This window comes from Mustela erminea, chromosome 14 (assembly GCF_009829155.1).
Source record: "Mustela erminea isolate mMusErm1 chromosome 14, mMusErm1.Pri, whole genome shotgun sequence".
NCBI lineage: Eukaryota > Metazoa > Chordata > Mammalia > Carnivora > Mustelidae > Mustela > Mustela erminea.
The window spans coordinates 57,878,454-57,894,369 of NC_045627.1; the positions used below are offsets into that span (position 1 = coordinate 57,878,454).

General features: G+C 42.4%; 1 protein-coding gene across 5 annotated transcripts in view; it reads right to left on the minus strand.

Annotated features, from left to right (window-relative positions):
* Positions 1 to 1,715: 1,715 nt before the first annotated feature.
* The window catches only part of IDE (insulin degrading enzyme), a 113,447-nt gene continuing 99,246 nt past the window's right edge, over positions 1,716 to 15,916 (minus strand). For all 5 annotated transcript variants that reach the window (XM_032312280.1, XM_032312279.1, XM_032312281.1 and 2 more), the window contains 6 exons: positions 13,531 to 13,698; positions 11,822 to 12,094; positions 10,737 to 10,798; positions 7,510 to 7,582; positions 6,555 to 6,622; positions 1,716 to 5,780 (listed from right to left, as the gene is read on the minus strand). In XM_032312280.1, the coding sequence (XP_032168171.1) occupies positions 5,685 to 5,780; positions 6,555 to 6,622; positions 7,510 to 7,582; positions 10,737 to 10,798; positions 11,822 to 12,094; positions 13,531 to 13,698 (740 nt within the window). In that variant the 3' untranslated portion in view covers positions 1,716 to 5,684. The remainder of the gene's footprint in view (positions 5,781 to 6,554; positions 6,623 to 7,509; positions 7,583 to 10,736; positions 10,799 to 11,821; positions 12,095 to 13,530; positions 13,699 to 15,916) is intronic.

Consider the following 15,916-nt stretch of genomic DNA (forward strand, 5'->3'; position numbering starts at 1 on the left):
GTTTTATGTAAGATTTGCTATCACAGTACTTTGTTCTTCCAGAATTATTTTAGCTATTCAGAGTCCGGAGTGCTAACCATTTTATGGAACCCCACTATTTAAGCTATTCAAGATTCTTTGAATGCCCATGTAAATTTCAAAATCAATTCATAAATATCTGCCAAAAAACCCTGCAGGGATTTTGGTATGCATTGCTTAGAATCAATGGGGAAAGGGGCACCTGAGTAGCTGAGCCGTTAAGCATCTGCCTTCAGGTTGGGTCATGGCCGGGGTCCTGGGATTGAGCCCTGCATTGGGCTCCTTTGCTTGGTGGGAGTCTGCTTCTCCCTCTGCTTGTGTTCTTTCTGTGTCAAGTAAAGTATTTGAAAAAAAAAAAAAAAGAAGAAGAATCAATGGGGGAGAACAGATACCTTAAAAATACTGTCTTCCAATCTTGAGTATGACACAAATATCCTTTCATTTAGGTGTTTTTAAAACTTGCAGTAATGTTTTAGAGTTTTCAGTGTTTTCATATTTAAAAAGATGTACCCCTCCTTAATTCTTTTTTTTAGTCTTTAGGGTTTTTTGTATGTGCTCATGTCATTTGTGAATAGACAATTGTACTTCACCTTTTCTAATCAACTGCATCAACTAGGACCTCAAATACAAGTCTGAATAGTGGTAAAGGCACACATCCTCATCTCGGTGCAGATTTTGGAGGCAAAGTATTCAACAGTATAATATCCTTAAATATGTTACCACTAGGTCCTTTATAAATTCTCTTTACTATGTTGAAAAAGCTCCCTTCTAGTCATTTGCTAAGAGTTTTTATGAACCTTATAAAATGTTTTTACTGAACTTTGTAAAGTGGTCACATGGTTTCTCAGTTGTTATTATGGTAAATAATACTAATTGATTTTCAAATATTATACCAACCTTGCATTCCTGAGAAAACTCCACTTTGTCATCAAGTAAGGTTTGTGTAGTATTTGAAAGTCAACTGTACAAAAATTCCTTTTTATACATCACTGGATTCAAATTGTTGACATTTTGTTAACAGAGTTCCCTCCTGTTTTATAAAATATTACATAAGATGGTATAATTTCATACTTAAATGTATGATAGAATTTACCAGTGAAGCCAACTGGGTGTAGAACCTTCTTTGTGGGAAGAATAGTAATTCAATTTCTTAAACAGATACAGAATATTCAAACTCTCTATTTCATGTCTGCTTTGGTAATTTGTGTCTTTCAAGAAATTTATCTATCTCATTTGTCAAAGTAACCAATACACTGTATCTAAAGAAAGACAAAGGGGACAAAGGCTGGTCCTTCCTTTGGGTGAGGCCAAATTCTTTACATTGCCTTTGCCATCAGGAGAGACTTGATGATGAACTTAGGGGTAAAGAAGTCATGATGTCTGCGACCTACTTAAAAGAGAGAGCAATAGGTAGCAGACATAAAACCGGTGAAGACATATGGAAATTTATTATACTATTTTTACAACTTCTCTATAGATGTAAAACTTTTGAAAAAGATTAAATGATCTATTCATATTCTATAACCCAGCAATTTAAAGAAATAACCAGAAAATCACACACATATTCAACACAAGGAGCTTTATCACGCATCAAAGTCCGAAAACAACCTAAACATCCTACAAAGAGGATTCGATAAACAAATAATAGTACATGACACCAAACACCCAACAACAAAAACAAAATTACATTTTTTTTTCCTCAAGCGGATCTATGTGGGAAAATTTCAGTACAGACCATTGAAAGAAAAAGTTGCAACACTGAATATATGACCCCATCCTATATGCATAGGAAAAAGAATGCAAAAAAACCCCGTGATCTAAATGTGGTTGTCTCTGAGTGCTGGGGTCACAGGAGAACTGGAATCTTCCTTGTACTCCTTTTCTCAGTTTCTTGAAGGATCCCAGAGACTCTCATCACTCCAGGGGCACCAGAAAGGAGGGCCTGCATTGATTTAAGGGTGTAGCAGGCCGAGAGGCATGGGTCTGAATTAAGCTGAACACAGAGATACGGCAGGCCACAAGACAGCCCAGTGGAGTGGACACCACCGTGGACTGCGCAGATGCCTCCACTGTGAGATCTGGTCTCACTCCCTCCGAGACAGGCAAAGGTTGGGAGACTAAAACGGTACATGTAAAAATGGTAACATTTCATACAAATGCAAAAGCAAATGCTTTTCTAATTTGTTCCACAGGTACATTCATGGACTTGGTAGCTCTTATTATAGGAAATCCACATGGGACAATGAGGTTTCAAAGTTTAAAGATCAGAATGGAGATTTCAATATGTGCTTCCTGCATGGTCCTGGGCTACCCGTTTAGCCTTTCTGAGCCTATTCCCATCTCTGAAAAACTGGTATGATGAAGATAATTTTAATCCCTGTCCTTCTGTGTCAAAGATTATTGCAGAAGAGGTCTGTGAGGGCGGTCTATAATCTATAAAGTACTTTGTGAGGTTACTGTTCTTTTAGGGCATGAGTGGTCCAAAATGCTGTCATATCTGTGAAGACCTGGCCTTGGGTGAGAACAGCAGCATTTCAGTGCACCAATGGGCACTGCCACATGAAATCTCGGGGTGGACAATGTCCAGGTTGACAAGGAAACTCAACTTCATTTGACAGGCAGCACAGAATACCTGGGATCCAGGAGCCGACTGGTCAGAGGCCCTGCCAGGGAAGGATTAGGAGGGCAGGAACCACCCCTAGAAAGGGGAGGTGAGTATGTCAGAATTCTTGGTTTTCACCACGACTTAAACATCCTGTGAAGCTGTATTAGAGAATATGATTAAGGAGCTCACGTGATCCCCCCAATGCACCATGAGAGGGGAAAACTGCCCCAAGCCATAAAACCTGGGGCTGCGTTGGGCCCCTGGAGAGGGCTCCTGCAGCATCCCTGAGCACGGTGCTGACTGTGTGGGCTTGCACCACGGTCTAGGCTGCAAACACAAGAATAAGCACATTTCCTCCCGAAGTGGCCATGTGAGCCAGCTGGCAACCACACTAGTAGGAAGATTACCTTGGCAGGGCATCAGAAGCCAGGGATTGGACAAGATATCTGCCTAACCTGCTGCTGGAGATGTGGCAACAAGAAGCAAAACTAGCTGCTGAGGAAATATTTGGCTTTTCTACCCTTTTTATTGTTCTCCCTGTAATGCCAAGGACAAATCTTTCTGAGTTTGGGGTCAGTGACAATATGCACAGCAAGGAGCTCAGCCCCCCACCAAGATTCCTTTCACAAAAGCGATCTACTCTTTGAGTGTGAAATGACCCATTTATTTGACTAAATCACTGTCACCCAGATAAACTCAAAAAAAAATTTTTCCCTAAAAAAACCAATTCACTGTTTTCTGCATTAGGAATAATAAAAGCAAAAAATAACGTCAAATTGGGATGTTAAGAGGTAGGCTGCCCACTAAAACTGTAAAAATAATACAAATGCAAACGCCAGAGGTTAAATTCAGGCAATTTATTGTAAACAGGATTACCCTAGCACTCCACCATACTGGCTGTGTCACATGCTCTGCCTTCCACATCACCTAGGCGAAAAGAAGACTTTTTTAAAAAGTAGTAACTAATAACTTAGTCTGTTTCCCACAAATCTCATTTACTATGCGCTGAGTAAACAGCAGTATCCAAGGTGGTCTGTTATTGCTCATGGACTGCGGCTTGGACCCATTTCAATGAATCCATTAGAATGCCCGGGCGATCCAACAGCAGCCAGAGATCCAGTCTGGAAACCGGACAGTGCTGGCACACCCTGCATGCAACCCCAGGTTCCTGGAAGACTACACGAGACTCCCTTCAGATTTCATGTGACTTTCTCACAAAAATGACACTGTTAAATTTCACCCATTTTTTTTTTAAAAGAGCTAAAAATTACTCAATAGCACATAATTTTCCGCAGAAAAGGTAGGTGGAGTATTTACTCTTCCAGCGGTGGATTTAAACACTCAGGGCTAATTTTCGATCCCTCTTGTGTATATCTGCAGTTTGATGAAAAGCTGCATAGTCTACAAATGCATAAAACCAGAAGGAAGTGATGGCTCACCCACCTTCTGAGGGACAAAGACAGGCTTCCCACGAGGAAGCTCCTGCAGGTAGGGGTAAAAAGACGGGTACAGCACCACATTTATCTGACAGGAGACTGGAGGCCACTTCTGAAAGCAGACTCCACAGCTGTGATTATATCACTCTTGCCCCAAATGTAGATTATCTGGGAAATGGCAAATGTGAAAACCGAAGGTGTGAAAAGACATGACTCTACAGAAAGAAGTCCTGGCCAGTCACTCACGTAGAGGTAAGATGTCATCGGAGAATGTCATCCTATACTTTGCCTGAGTTAGTGGACAACGGGGCCACGTACTATTACTAGGGCCTGTGTGTGGAAGGATATTCACAATTTCTCCTAAAGCAAGTTTTAATAACAGTAAATATTTCAAAACAGCTGTTAAATCTACAGTAACAATTTCATCTAAAATAGTATCTCATGAAAAAAATAGTTTTTTAAAAGTCCACTCCAGTCTTCATCTGTGTTTCTATGTTTATATTTATATATTCAAAAAATAACTTAACACTTAAGGCAATATTAGACTGGTAGCAAAAAGGGATTTTAGAGTCTTCTGGAGATCACACTACTTAAGAATCAAGGCTTTATTTTTTGTACCTTCAAAAAGGTGGCTTTGTACTTGCTGTCTTTTAAATTCATAATGGGGCAAATATTTTGGTTCATATACTGACTGCAATATCATGGCAGCAAAAAGTTACAAGTATTTTTAATAGCTGATGTTGGAAAAGCATGTCACACACTCAGTGGGATCTGAAGTTGACCCTATTTGTACTCATCAAATAAATACAATAAATGTTATTGATGGGAAAAGGTAAAACTGATGGAACACGGCAAACCAACTATGAACAAAAACGCCAATATAATTCAATCGGAAAGAAACAAATCACAGTAATCCTGAGAAATTCAGTTTGGGACAAAATTGATGTAAGGTCAGTCTGTATTTCTAGCATTGTAAATAAGTAGGGTGTTCTAGGGTTTTCCAGCATTTTGCTAGTTTGAATAAAAAACATGTTCAAATTTTATAAAAAGATTAAAACCATGCTTTATATAATCAGCAATTTTACTAATAAAAGAAAATTATTTCGCTTTGTTCATTATCTGCCAAATGTTAATGTTCTTCATTGATTTACATGAAACCACCAAATAGAAAGCAAATTTGAGAATCAGTTTTTAAAAAGGTATTACCTTTCTAAAGGTTTTAAAGCCTTTTCTGTCAACCTAGGAGGCTTTTAGGAAAAAAAAAGTGACTAACATATTGTCTTCTGACAAGTGACTATTTTACAGAACAGGGAAGGTAAGATTCTACAGGAATATCATTCATCATTTTAAGTACTGATATACAGGGCAATTTCTCTTAGTAATGAAAGAAAAATTTTAAAATATTTAAGAGGCATGTATTTAAAAAATATTCTACATCTATAAGATTTCGTAATTTAATTACTTTGGATTTTTAATATTTCTACATAATGACATTTGACAAGCCCCTCTTTTTTCTGTTTGTCTCTCTAATCGTGAGCCAGAAACTACTGAAGTGGCGGAGGTTTTCCCACCCCTGGAAGACTCAGGGACGCATCCACCTGCACGCTCCCACCCTGGAGGGATCTTCAGAGTTTTGCAGCCATGAAGTTAATATGTGGTTTCACAAGGGGAAACAGCGGCAAACCACGCTTGAACTCAGTCATGTTCTGAATCACTTCAGGCTGCAAAGAAAAAAGTTCTTAGTGTTTATAGTCTAAAAAACCAGACTGACGAGAACGCTGACTTTTCTTTTCCTCCTTTCTTTACTTTTCTTTCCCTCCCTCCCTCTCCTCCCCTCTTCCTTCCTTTTCTTTTTTTCTTTCCCTTCTTTCTCTTTCCTTCCTTCCCTCCCACCCCCCCTCCCCCCCTCCCACACACACTAGTTTCTACCCCACTTATTACCATCTCATCTTCCTGGCTCGGTAGGGCTGGACTGTCTATGCAAACCTGTGGTGAGTGTCTGAGTGGGACCCGGGGCCAGAAAGAAGACACCTGGCTTCCCTCTGGGCATACAAGGGTGAGGGCACAAGAGCGGGCACACAAGTCTCCAGCAGGATGCAGAGGCTGTTATGCCTCCTCGGCAGGGGCCTGAGCACACTGCCAGTTCCCTCCTTCTGCCAGTAAAGGCCAACCCTTCCAGACGATTAAAACATGCTTGCACCATGAAAGGGGCCAGGTAAAAAGACATGGCTGGAGGTAACTCACTGCAGAGCAACATAATTCTTCAAACTAGAAGCAAAGGCAAACGAGGTCAGAGGCCAAGTCTTTCTGCTGACGAAAGGGCATGACCCCTGGGAGCTGTCAGAATGGCGAACCAGACTTTAAGGGGAACATAAAGTAGAGGCTCAAACACCTGGTGACCTGAAACCTCTAGCCTTATGTGTCCTGATGAACAAGCTCCTTCCACGAAGGAAGTCCTCTAACCATGCGCTCTAAATGACATTTGCATTTCTTACTTGCGGCAAGGCTGGTGCTTGTGACAAATTTATATCATTTTGACATGGGAACTCTCCAACGACAGGACCTAGAAGAAAATAAAAGGTTTACTACTGACATAATAAATACTGGCCTACAAGAGCAACTTAAAAAATAGAAACTGAAGGTGCCTGGGTGGCTCAGTGGGTTAAAGCCTCTGCTTTCGGCTCAGGTCATGATCCCAGGGTCCTGGGATCGAGTCCCACATCCGGCTCTGTGCTCAGCAGGAAGCCTGCTTCCTCTTCTCTCTCTGCCTGCCTCTCTGCCTACTTGTGATCTGTCTGTCAAATGAATAAATAAAATCTTTAAAAAAAAAAAAATAGAAACTGAAACCGGACTTGGCCCATGCGGAAACTGTACCAGGCATGTGTCCCCCCCAGGCTGCCTGCTCCCCAACACCTCAACTGCTGGTCCTACCTCCTATCCGGAATGTTGCCAGTGATGGTTCACAATGTTACTGTGGCTATAAAGCCTGGCCCACAGCAACTTTGATGCCCATGCCTGGCCTCACTGGACCCTGAGGCTCTGACCAACCAGGAAGGATCCAGTAAAACAACCCAGAAGGTCAGGGGAGCTAACGGTTGGGAGGTAAACCTTGGCCACTCAGAGACAGAAGATGGGAAGGACTGAGCAGATGAACTGTATGCAGTGGTCCCTCGCACAGCTTCTCTAAAGATGTCCTGCGACTAACTAGCTGTGTCTCCTTGAAAAGTTGTGGCCAGCTTGGCACCGTGGCAGCTAATGCTGGCGCTCTCCTCCCCTGCCTCATTTCCCTTTGCTCCTTATTTCTGCTTTGATAAAGCAGACCCTGCCTCCATTTCGTCCCCTCCTCTCTTTACTCTCTGGTACCCAATGAAGGGATGCTCCTAGGGCAAGAGACGACCATCAGGTGCCTAAAAATACACTTAAAAAAAAAGGTCAATATTTAATACTTACAAGAATCCATTTCTCTGGCAAGAACATGGACGGATACCTTATGTCTCCTTGGGGCATCTACTGCCAACATTTCCTAGGGAGAAAGAACAGCAGGGTCATCCTTCTGCGCCACTTAGGAACTTAAAATGAAGTACTCTTTTACAAATGTGAAGAATTAGCTCTCACGTAGCCAGAAACAAAAAAGAGGTTTCCCCTTAAGAGTATTTCCTTTAAACTCTACAGAGATTAGGTAAGGTAGCCAAGAATTATCATTAACCCCATTTTACAAATGAGAAAATGGAATCCACAGAGATGAAGTGAAGTACTCAAACTCCTACAGTTAATAAGTCCCTGGGCTGGGATTGCAAACCTAGCCTAGGACTCACTGGGGTGTGAGGCAGGACCTCACCTAGTAACCTTTAATAACTCCAGAGGCGATGGCCAGAGCTTAGTGAAGGGTTGAGCACAACCTGCTCCTCTAAGAACCTTCTTAGCTTCTGCACTAGGGCACTACCATGGTTCCTCATCTACTGAAAGAGAAAGGAAACTAACATTTCTCCAGTGTCCCCTTATATCAGGCACTCTCCTGCATCAGCACACTTGAGTCTCTGTAAGCTAAGTGTCATGATGGTCTGATTTTATTTATTTTTTTAAAAAGATTTTATTTATTTATTTATTTGACAGACAAAGATCACAAGTAGGCAGAGAGGCAGGCAGAGAGAGGAGGAAGCAGACTCCCCGCTGAGGGAAGACCCTGATACGGGGCTCGATCTCAGGACCCTGGGATCATGACCTGAGCTGAAGGCAGAGGCTTCAACCCACTGAGCCACCCAGGCACCCCGTGATGGTCTGATTTTAGAGAGACAGAGAGGTATGATGACTTGCTGAAGTCACACAGCTACAGTGATGGTATGAGAGAAGCAAGCTGGTTCTGTTCACTCCACCAGGCTCCTCTGAAGGACTTCCCTAGGTCATACCATGAACACTGGGCCCGATGAGTTGATAGATCCTGTGGGAAAGTGACTCTTGACCTTTTCCTTAATGCTGGACCACTATTGTCTTTTCCAAGGGGAAAACACAAGTTGTGTGGAAGCTGCCCCTGATTACACCCTCAGAGTGAGAGACTGCTGCCAAAGCCACATCAGCTCACTAAGTATTTACGGAGCAGTTATGATAAGGCAGGTCTTGTACAGCTGCAACGTGAACCCCACTGATGCTGCACCATTAAGGCGACCACAGCTCCGCCAGCTGCCAGGACAGCCCAGGTTCACCCACAAGCCTCCTCCCAGGCCCAGGTTTGCCTCCAGTAACACAAAGTATCTCACTTGAGACTGTCTCACTTACTGAGAAAAAATTTGCTTCCAAAGATCTATTCGTTATCGCTTTTTACCCAACTCTTCATTGCCCTCTTATCAATCTTTAGGACAATCGCCTTCCCTCCCTCCCGCCTTTTCTCCCCTTTCTTTCCTTCTTTTCTTTTTTCTTCCTTTCCTCCCCTTTCTTCCTTTCCCTCCCTTTTTTTTTTTTTTTAAGTTTTTATTTATTTATTTAGTTGAGAGAGAGCACCACTAGGGGGAAAAGGCAGAGGGAGAAGCAGACTCCCACTGAGCAGGGTGCCCGATGCGGGACTCAATCCCAGGACCCTGGGACCCCGACCTGAAGAGAAGGCAGACGCTTAACTGACTGAGCCACCCAGGTGCCCCAATCTCCATCTTTCTAAAGAAACGAACCAATAAAAAAACTGCATTTTCTTGCAAACCGTACTCTAAGGAACACTGGAGTCCCAGGAGATACTTATATTTTGTGAGGAGGAAAAAAGAAAAAAGGATGCATGCTGAATCACTTTAGGAAGTTTCGTTAGTCCGGGCACCTGGGTGGCTCAGTTGGTTAAGTGTCTAGTTCTTGGGTTTTGGCTCAGGTCATGATCTAGGAGTTGTGAGACTGAGCCCACGTTGGGCTCTGGGCCCTGTGCTCACCCAGTCTGCTAGGGATTCTCTTTCTCTCCCTCTGCCCCCTCCCTGCTCATGCTCTCTCTCTCTCTCTTCAATAAATAAATAGGATCTTTTAAAAAAAAAAAATGAAGTTTTATTAGTCAAAATTAAATGCTAGGCTAAAGAAATTTTTACTGTGGGGTTTCTCAGAACTTCTAAAATGCTAACACACTGTTGATTCTCCAAAAACAAGAATGAAGAGTGTAGTCTTTCCCAAACTTGCATGGTCATGAAACTCTTTCTTGTAAATTCCCCTACTAATATCTTGTGGAACAATAGTGTACCATGGTACTCAGCTAGGAAAAAGATGCTCTAGACTCAGCTTAAGCTTGGTAATAAAACTCTTATTTTTTAAGACAAGAAAGACTCAGTCTTATAAACTGCTATTCTTACAAATTCAGTAATTAGGTTCTACTTGTAATTTCAAATGAGTAACAGAATTTGTGGAGGGGAAGAAAAAAATCCTGCTTGTGGAAACACAAGAGTAAGTTATATTGGGACATCACTTCTCTTAAACACTCACAACTAATAATGCGTTAGAAGCCAGAAAGAGCTGAACATGATCACCCTTTCTTGTAAGCCCTGGGAACAAAGACGTAACCTCACAAAGTAAATAGTCTGAAGCAATAAAGAGACACAACTGAAACTTATTTTGTAGTATCAGCAAGGAAAACAAATTCTGATTCAAAGCATTCTGATTAAAAACATTTAAAAAACTCTGAGGCTGGGCGCCTGGGTGGCTCAGTGGGTTAAGCCGCTGCCTTCGGCTCAGGTCATGATCTCGGAGTCCTGGGATGGAGTCCCGCATCGGGCTCTCTGCTCAGCAGGGAGCCTGCTTCCCTCTCTTTCTCTCTGCCTGCCTCTCCATCTACTTGTGATTTCTCTCTGTCAAATAAATAAATAAAATCTTTAAAAAAAAAAAAAAACTCTGAGGCTGAGAATTATTACTGAAGAGGTAACAGCAACAGATACCATTTATTAAATGCTAAGTGCCAATGACTTTGCACACCTCACTTCAATTCATGCTCCTATTAATCTCTATTGATTGCATAAATAAGAAAACTGAGGTCCAGAAGCTCTAGTCGCTGGGGTCTTCATTCAGAAGCCATGCACGGTCCTGCTCCTGCTTCACAGGTAAAAGACCCTTCAGAGCAGGATAGCTGACCGAGGCTGCAGAAGATCCAAAGCAGTAACATACAACACGGCACAAATAATATCTGCTTAGGAGTTAAAATCTCAACATGTAAGTTCAATTACCTTGTAGAATTTGATGATGTCTTCCTTGGTAAGTGTCTTTAAATATGCAACTTCTGTATTGTCTGAAACAGCAATCAAACAATAATTTACTAATATTTCCATCTTAAGTAGCCCAGAATACTATAGTAAGTGACCATATACTTTGTTCTAATTCTCTTAGGTATCCCTATTTTTAAGTGATCATCTGCTCCTGCAAGTAGTCAGGGGATAAATATCAAGTAAAGCGCCTGAAGACATCCTGGCTTTCTACTTAGGAGCTACTGGATCTGCAGTCCAGTCACGTCAGCTTTTCTGAGCCTCAGTTTCCTCATCTGGAAATTGGGGGTAATAACTACTTAAAGGGGCTGCTGTGAGAACTAAGGAAAATGATGAGTGACAGTCACACGCTACTACCCACATGGCAAATGCTCAAGAAATGGTAGGCACCACTGCCAATGGCTAAAAAAATGACAGGTAAGAAAACGGGAGCCCCAGACAAAGGCGTCTTGGCTAAGATCTTCAGCTTGTTGGTGTCAGAATGAGAACACAAGCCCCTGACTTCCAGCGCCGTGGCGCCCTGCCCTGTGACTCTCTGCTGTAGAAGAAGGAAGCCGCTGAGCAGGCGACTTCAGGGAGCACAACTGTCCCAAATGTAATGGCACCGACACATTCCTGGAGATCCCTGCAGGCAAAAGTTTAAACCCCTGTGCCTCAGGGCAGGCTTATCTCAGGAGAGTTCAATCTGCACATTTTCCTTTTTCTTTTTTTGGTATTATGAGCCACAGATAAGTACATCATCTGTGCTCAGCACCTCAGAGGCACGCTAACTGAACACAAAAAAGTGAAATTAGATTTATTATTACTGCATTATTATGAGATGCAGGAAGAGCCAGCTCTAGTTTTAGAGAAGAAAAAAGATAAAGTTTTTTAATAAAAACTGTTATGATGTTAAAAAATGGTTCTTCAGAAGTGCTATGCTTCACACCCCAACCAAATTAGCACCAGAACATCACCTACAAGAGGAGTACCATTTTGTAGAATGGCCTCCGTGTCCTCAAACATTACACTCATGTGTCGTAAAAGTCGGGGCCCTCATTTTGCCTTACCTCTGTCAAAATTGTATTGCTGAGAGATGATTTCCCCCCAATATTTAGCACACTCTGCAGATAATTTCTTTGGTTTGTCTAGTCGACGAATCGCTAATGCTTGAATGTGTTTTTGAAAAGCTTCTTCTGTCATGTCCTCTATGGACTTCTCCATGGTGATTAGGAAAGCTTCCACTCTGCTCTCTAGGTAGTGAGGCGGCTTTTCTGACTGGATGATGAATCGTAAGCCCTGTATGCCGTTGGCTCGACGCGGCCCGCTAAAGACGATATAGCCTGAAACACGAACATCAGCCAGTCAGGACTCGGGCATCTGAGCCTTGGGTCATTTTTAATCCTTCAAAACTTATCCTATCAGAGCAGTAAAATCTACTTATAGGCTTTGTATTATTCACCTCTGAAGAAATATGAATAACTGGGATATCCTAAGTCCCTAAGGATAGAGCAAAAGAGCTCTCTGAAGAACAGTTAAAAGTTGGGAGATAATTCTTTTGCTTAAAAAAAAAAAAAAAAAAAAGGAAAAAACCCTCTTCATTATTCAGTCGTACATCCCACAACTGCTCCCTGTCTGCGAGTTAACCATCCTCCATCTATGTTAAAGTCATTCCCATTCCTAGGACAGACTGAACTCATTTTCAACCCCTTACCATGATTCCACCGCTGATTCCTTTCACATCCAAGTTCCCTATATGAATCCATTCCTAGACCGACTCTATTCAGACTAAAAATCTCGAGAGACCAAGTAACAGAAGGTCACACTTCTGCTGTCACCTTGTGAGCTCATGTACAACCACCCTTCCACATCCTGTTCAAACTGAGCTGTGCTTGCGTCCTGCAGCTGCTCTTCCCTGAACCACATCTCTGACAGCTGTGGTGTCTTTGGGTCCCACTTCTGAGGAAGTCACTATCTTCAGCGTGACCTTTAGTTGCAGTGAAGTCTCTCAGCCACATTTACCATGTTGCATGGTAACTATTCCCTTATAGTTTGTTTATGGTCTGTCTTCCTGACCATAACATCAGCTCAGAGAGGGCAGGGACTTCTCTTCTGTTCACCTCCGATCAGACAGTGAGCACCTGATGGGATGGACCATTTATCCCTTTTCCGTGATGAGCGTCAAGTGTAGCAGTGGTTTAAAAAATGAAAATACTTGGAAAGATTCACCCAAATCCTCTTTCATTGGTTCTTCCCAGTCATTACTGGGGCTTCTTTCTTTTCTCATTGATTAAACCTGCCAGGAACTCCAGGACTTTAAATAGTGCCTAAAACGCTGCCTGAAACATTTTCTCAACACTTTCTGTATGCCCCAGGCCTGGGATGCAAAGATGGGTAAGAAATAATACCTGCCCTCAGGGAACCCAAAGTTTCCTGAATCTAAACTTCTCTGCACGGCTTGCTTTCCATCTTGCCTTCCATAATAAATAACCTTCTGTTTGCATCCTCTCCCCCTACCCAAAATGTCCCTTATTGACAGGTATGTACTGTAAACACATGGCCTTCTCCTAAGAAGTACTTTAATGTCCACAAGATGTTAACTGCTTATTTTTTAAAGTGGATTCCCCATAACTTTGCCTATGGGCGAGTTTTCACAGCCTTTCTCAATGCAGCAAGGCCGTAGCACCATGCAAGTGGACGGTACATGTGGAGAATGCTTCCTGAGCATAAGGGTTGCTCAAAGTCTACGGTATCCTGCTACTCCCCACTTCCCTCTCACCCAGCTGCTCCTTCGTGCGCAGGGTGTTGAAGCAAGGTTCAGAGATGATTTGACAGAAGAGCTCTAGAAACATATTCTCTGAGGTGCTCTGCATGTCTGTCTGGTAGTATATCTCGATGCCACAGTTATTGTGAACTTCATTCCTCTGCTGATACACAAACCATCCTCCTAGGAAGTTTCAAAAAAAGAACAGGTTCAAAATCTTATTTAGGGTTTAATAAAGCCAATGTTTTGTCTGGCTTTTTAAAGTTGTTTTATCTGGTTGGTGTTTTTCGGCAATTCCAAACTGCAATTAATTTATTAAGAATGTGAAACTCAACTAACTTACCTAAGGGAAGCCTTTGCTGAATATAGCAATTTGAACTTGGCAGGCCCTCAATAAACATTCATCAAATTTAAAGGGCAAAGAATTTATAAAAGACCCATTTTATGGCTAAGTATTAATGCTAAGTAAAACCCACAGTTAATACAATGTACAAGTTAGTGCATGTACTAGCTTAGAACTAGCTAATACAGATAAGACTCTCAACAGAAATACCACTTGTGTTTTAATAAACATACAAAAGAATTCTTTTTTTTTTTTTGTGGAGGACCCGACTGCCATCCCAGGGTACCCCCAGCCCTTTGTTTAACCACAGCTGTGGACCAGTGGTCTCAGATACTTACCATCACCTGTTTATAAGAGGGAAGTGTGGTCATATTTCTATCTCTTTTGTGGGCTGCAAGGTTGCCTTACTGGGGCTCATGTGGGAAGTGGTTACCGTTAGGAGGAGGGTAGAATAACAGTACTCACAAAGGGACTTTGATCCAAGAATCCTTTTGGATGTCAACTTTTGGCCACCGTGTTTTTGGTTTTATTTTATTTATTTATTTATTTATTTATTTATTTATTTATTTATTTGCCTATCAGCCTTCACTTCGGTCGTGAAAAGAATCAAGCCACAGCTGGATGGCGGGCTACCCCAGCCGGGCTGGAGCCAGACTCATTACTAGTTGTTGGGGCACCTGCACGGCTTAGTCAGTTAAACATCTGCCTTTGGCTCAGGTCATGATCCCAGAGTCCTGGGATGGAGCCCCGCATCAAGATCCCTGCTTAGGGGGAAGCCTGCTTCTCCCTCTCCCACTCCCCCTGCTTGTGTTCCCTCTTTCTTGGTCTTTCTCTCTCTGTGTGTCAAATAAATAAGTAAAATCTTAAAGAAAAAATTACTAGTTTTGACTTTATTATCTTGGATTTCTATTTAGCATTTCATTTTTAATATCAACACCCACACCAAAGATCATTTCACAAATTTACAGAAATGTGTACAATGCTTGGAGATAACTTAGCCTAACTCCTCACTGTAGAGATGAGGAAGCTAGGGCCCTGAGAAGTGGGGGGACTTTTCTAAGGACACCACATTGAAATGGTGGACAATTACCTCATCGGAGTTACTCAGAGATGATCACGCTTCATGATTTAATAACTTTACTTCATGAGTCATCTATGTGACTGAGTATGTATAGTGTTTAGGGCTTAGTATAAGACTCCCCAAGAAGATTTCTCAGAGTAGCAATGATACGTTGTGTTCACTTACAGATGGTGATTTAGATATCAACAGTGAAGGGAGACACACAAGCTGGAGTTGTATTTCACCTATTTCATTTTTCTGACCAGATCCAAGTTTGACCAACAGTCACACCTTCTGATTGTGTACTGGTGGCTCAAAGTTTCCTCTTATCACAAGAGGAAGGGGAACATGGTCTGGAGCTCCTATGACTTCCCCTCTCCCAACTTCTAGCCTTTTCACATATATCCCAAACTGTCTCCTTCACAAGGCCTGAACATTTCCTTTTTAAATTGTTAATACTGTCTTCCGGAGAGTTAACTGAAGGACAGTGTAAGACATTCACACCTGGTCAACTGGCTAAGTCAGAATGACTCCCTAACTCCCAGCATTTGGAGACTGGGATGTGAAGTGACCTGTTTCTGAGCTTGGAACATCTGGCCAGTGCACTTGGAGAGAGAGAAGGCCCTAGGAGAGGAGAGAGAAAGCAGGAGGTGTGAGAAAAGAGGTGTGAAAGACTGATTTCACTTTGAAAATCTGTTTCTGGACTGGCCTCCCTTTGCCTGACGCCCAAATGCTGTAGTGTCTGACTGGCATATCCTGATTCCTCCTCTCTGCCCCATGGCGGGGACAGACAGTTTGACATGAACCATCGCCAGGCCTGTGATGATGCAGAAGAGCAAGAGCTCTGTGAAGGTGTCTGCGAGCGTTCAACAATAGGAACACCGTGCTGGAGTAGCTTCAGCAGCTTCTCAGAGGAGTCAGACACAGAGCCCGACCTTAAACACTGTACAGTCCAGCAACAGGATGGAGATGCACTCAATCCCAATGCAAGAGAAGAA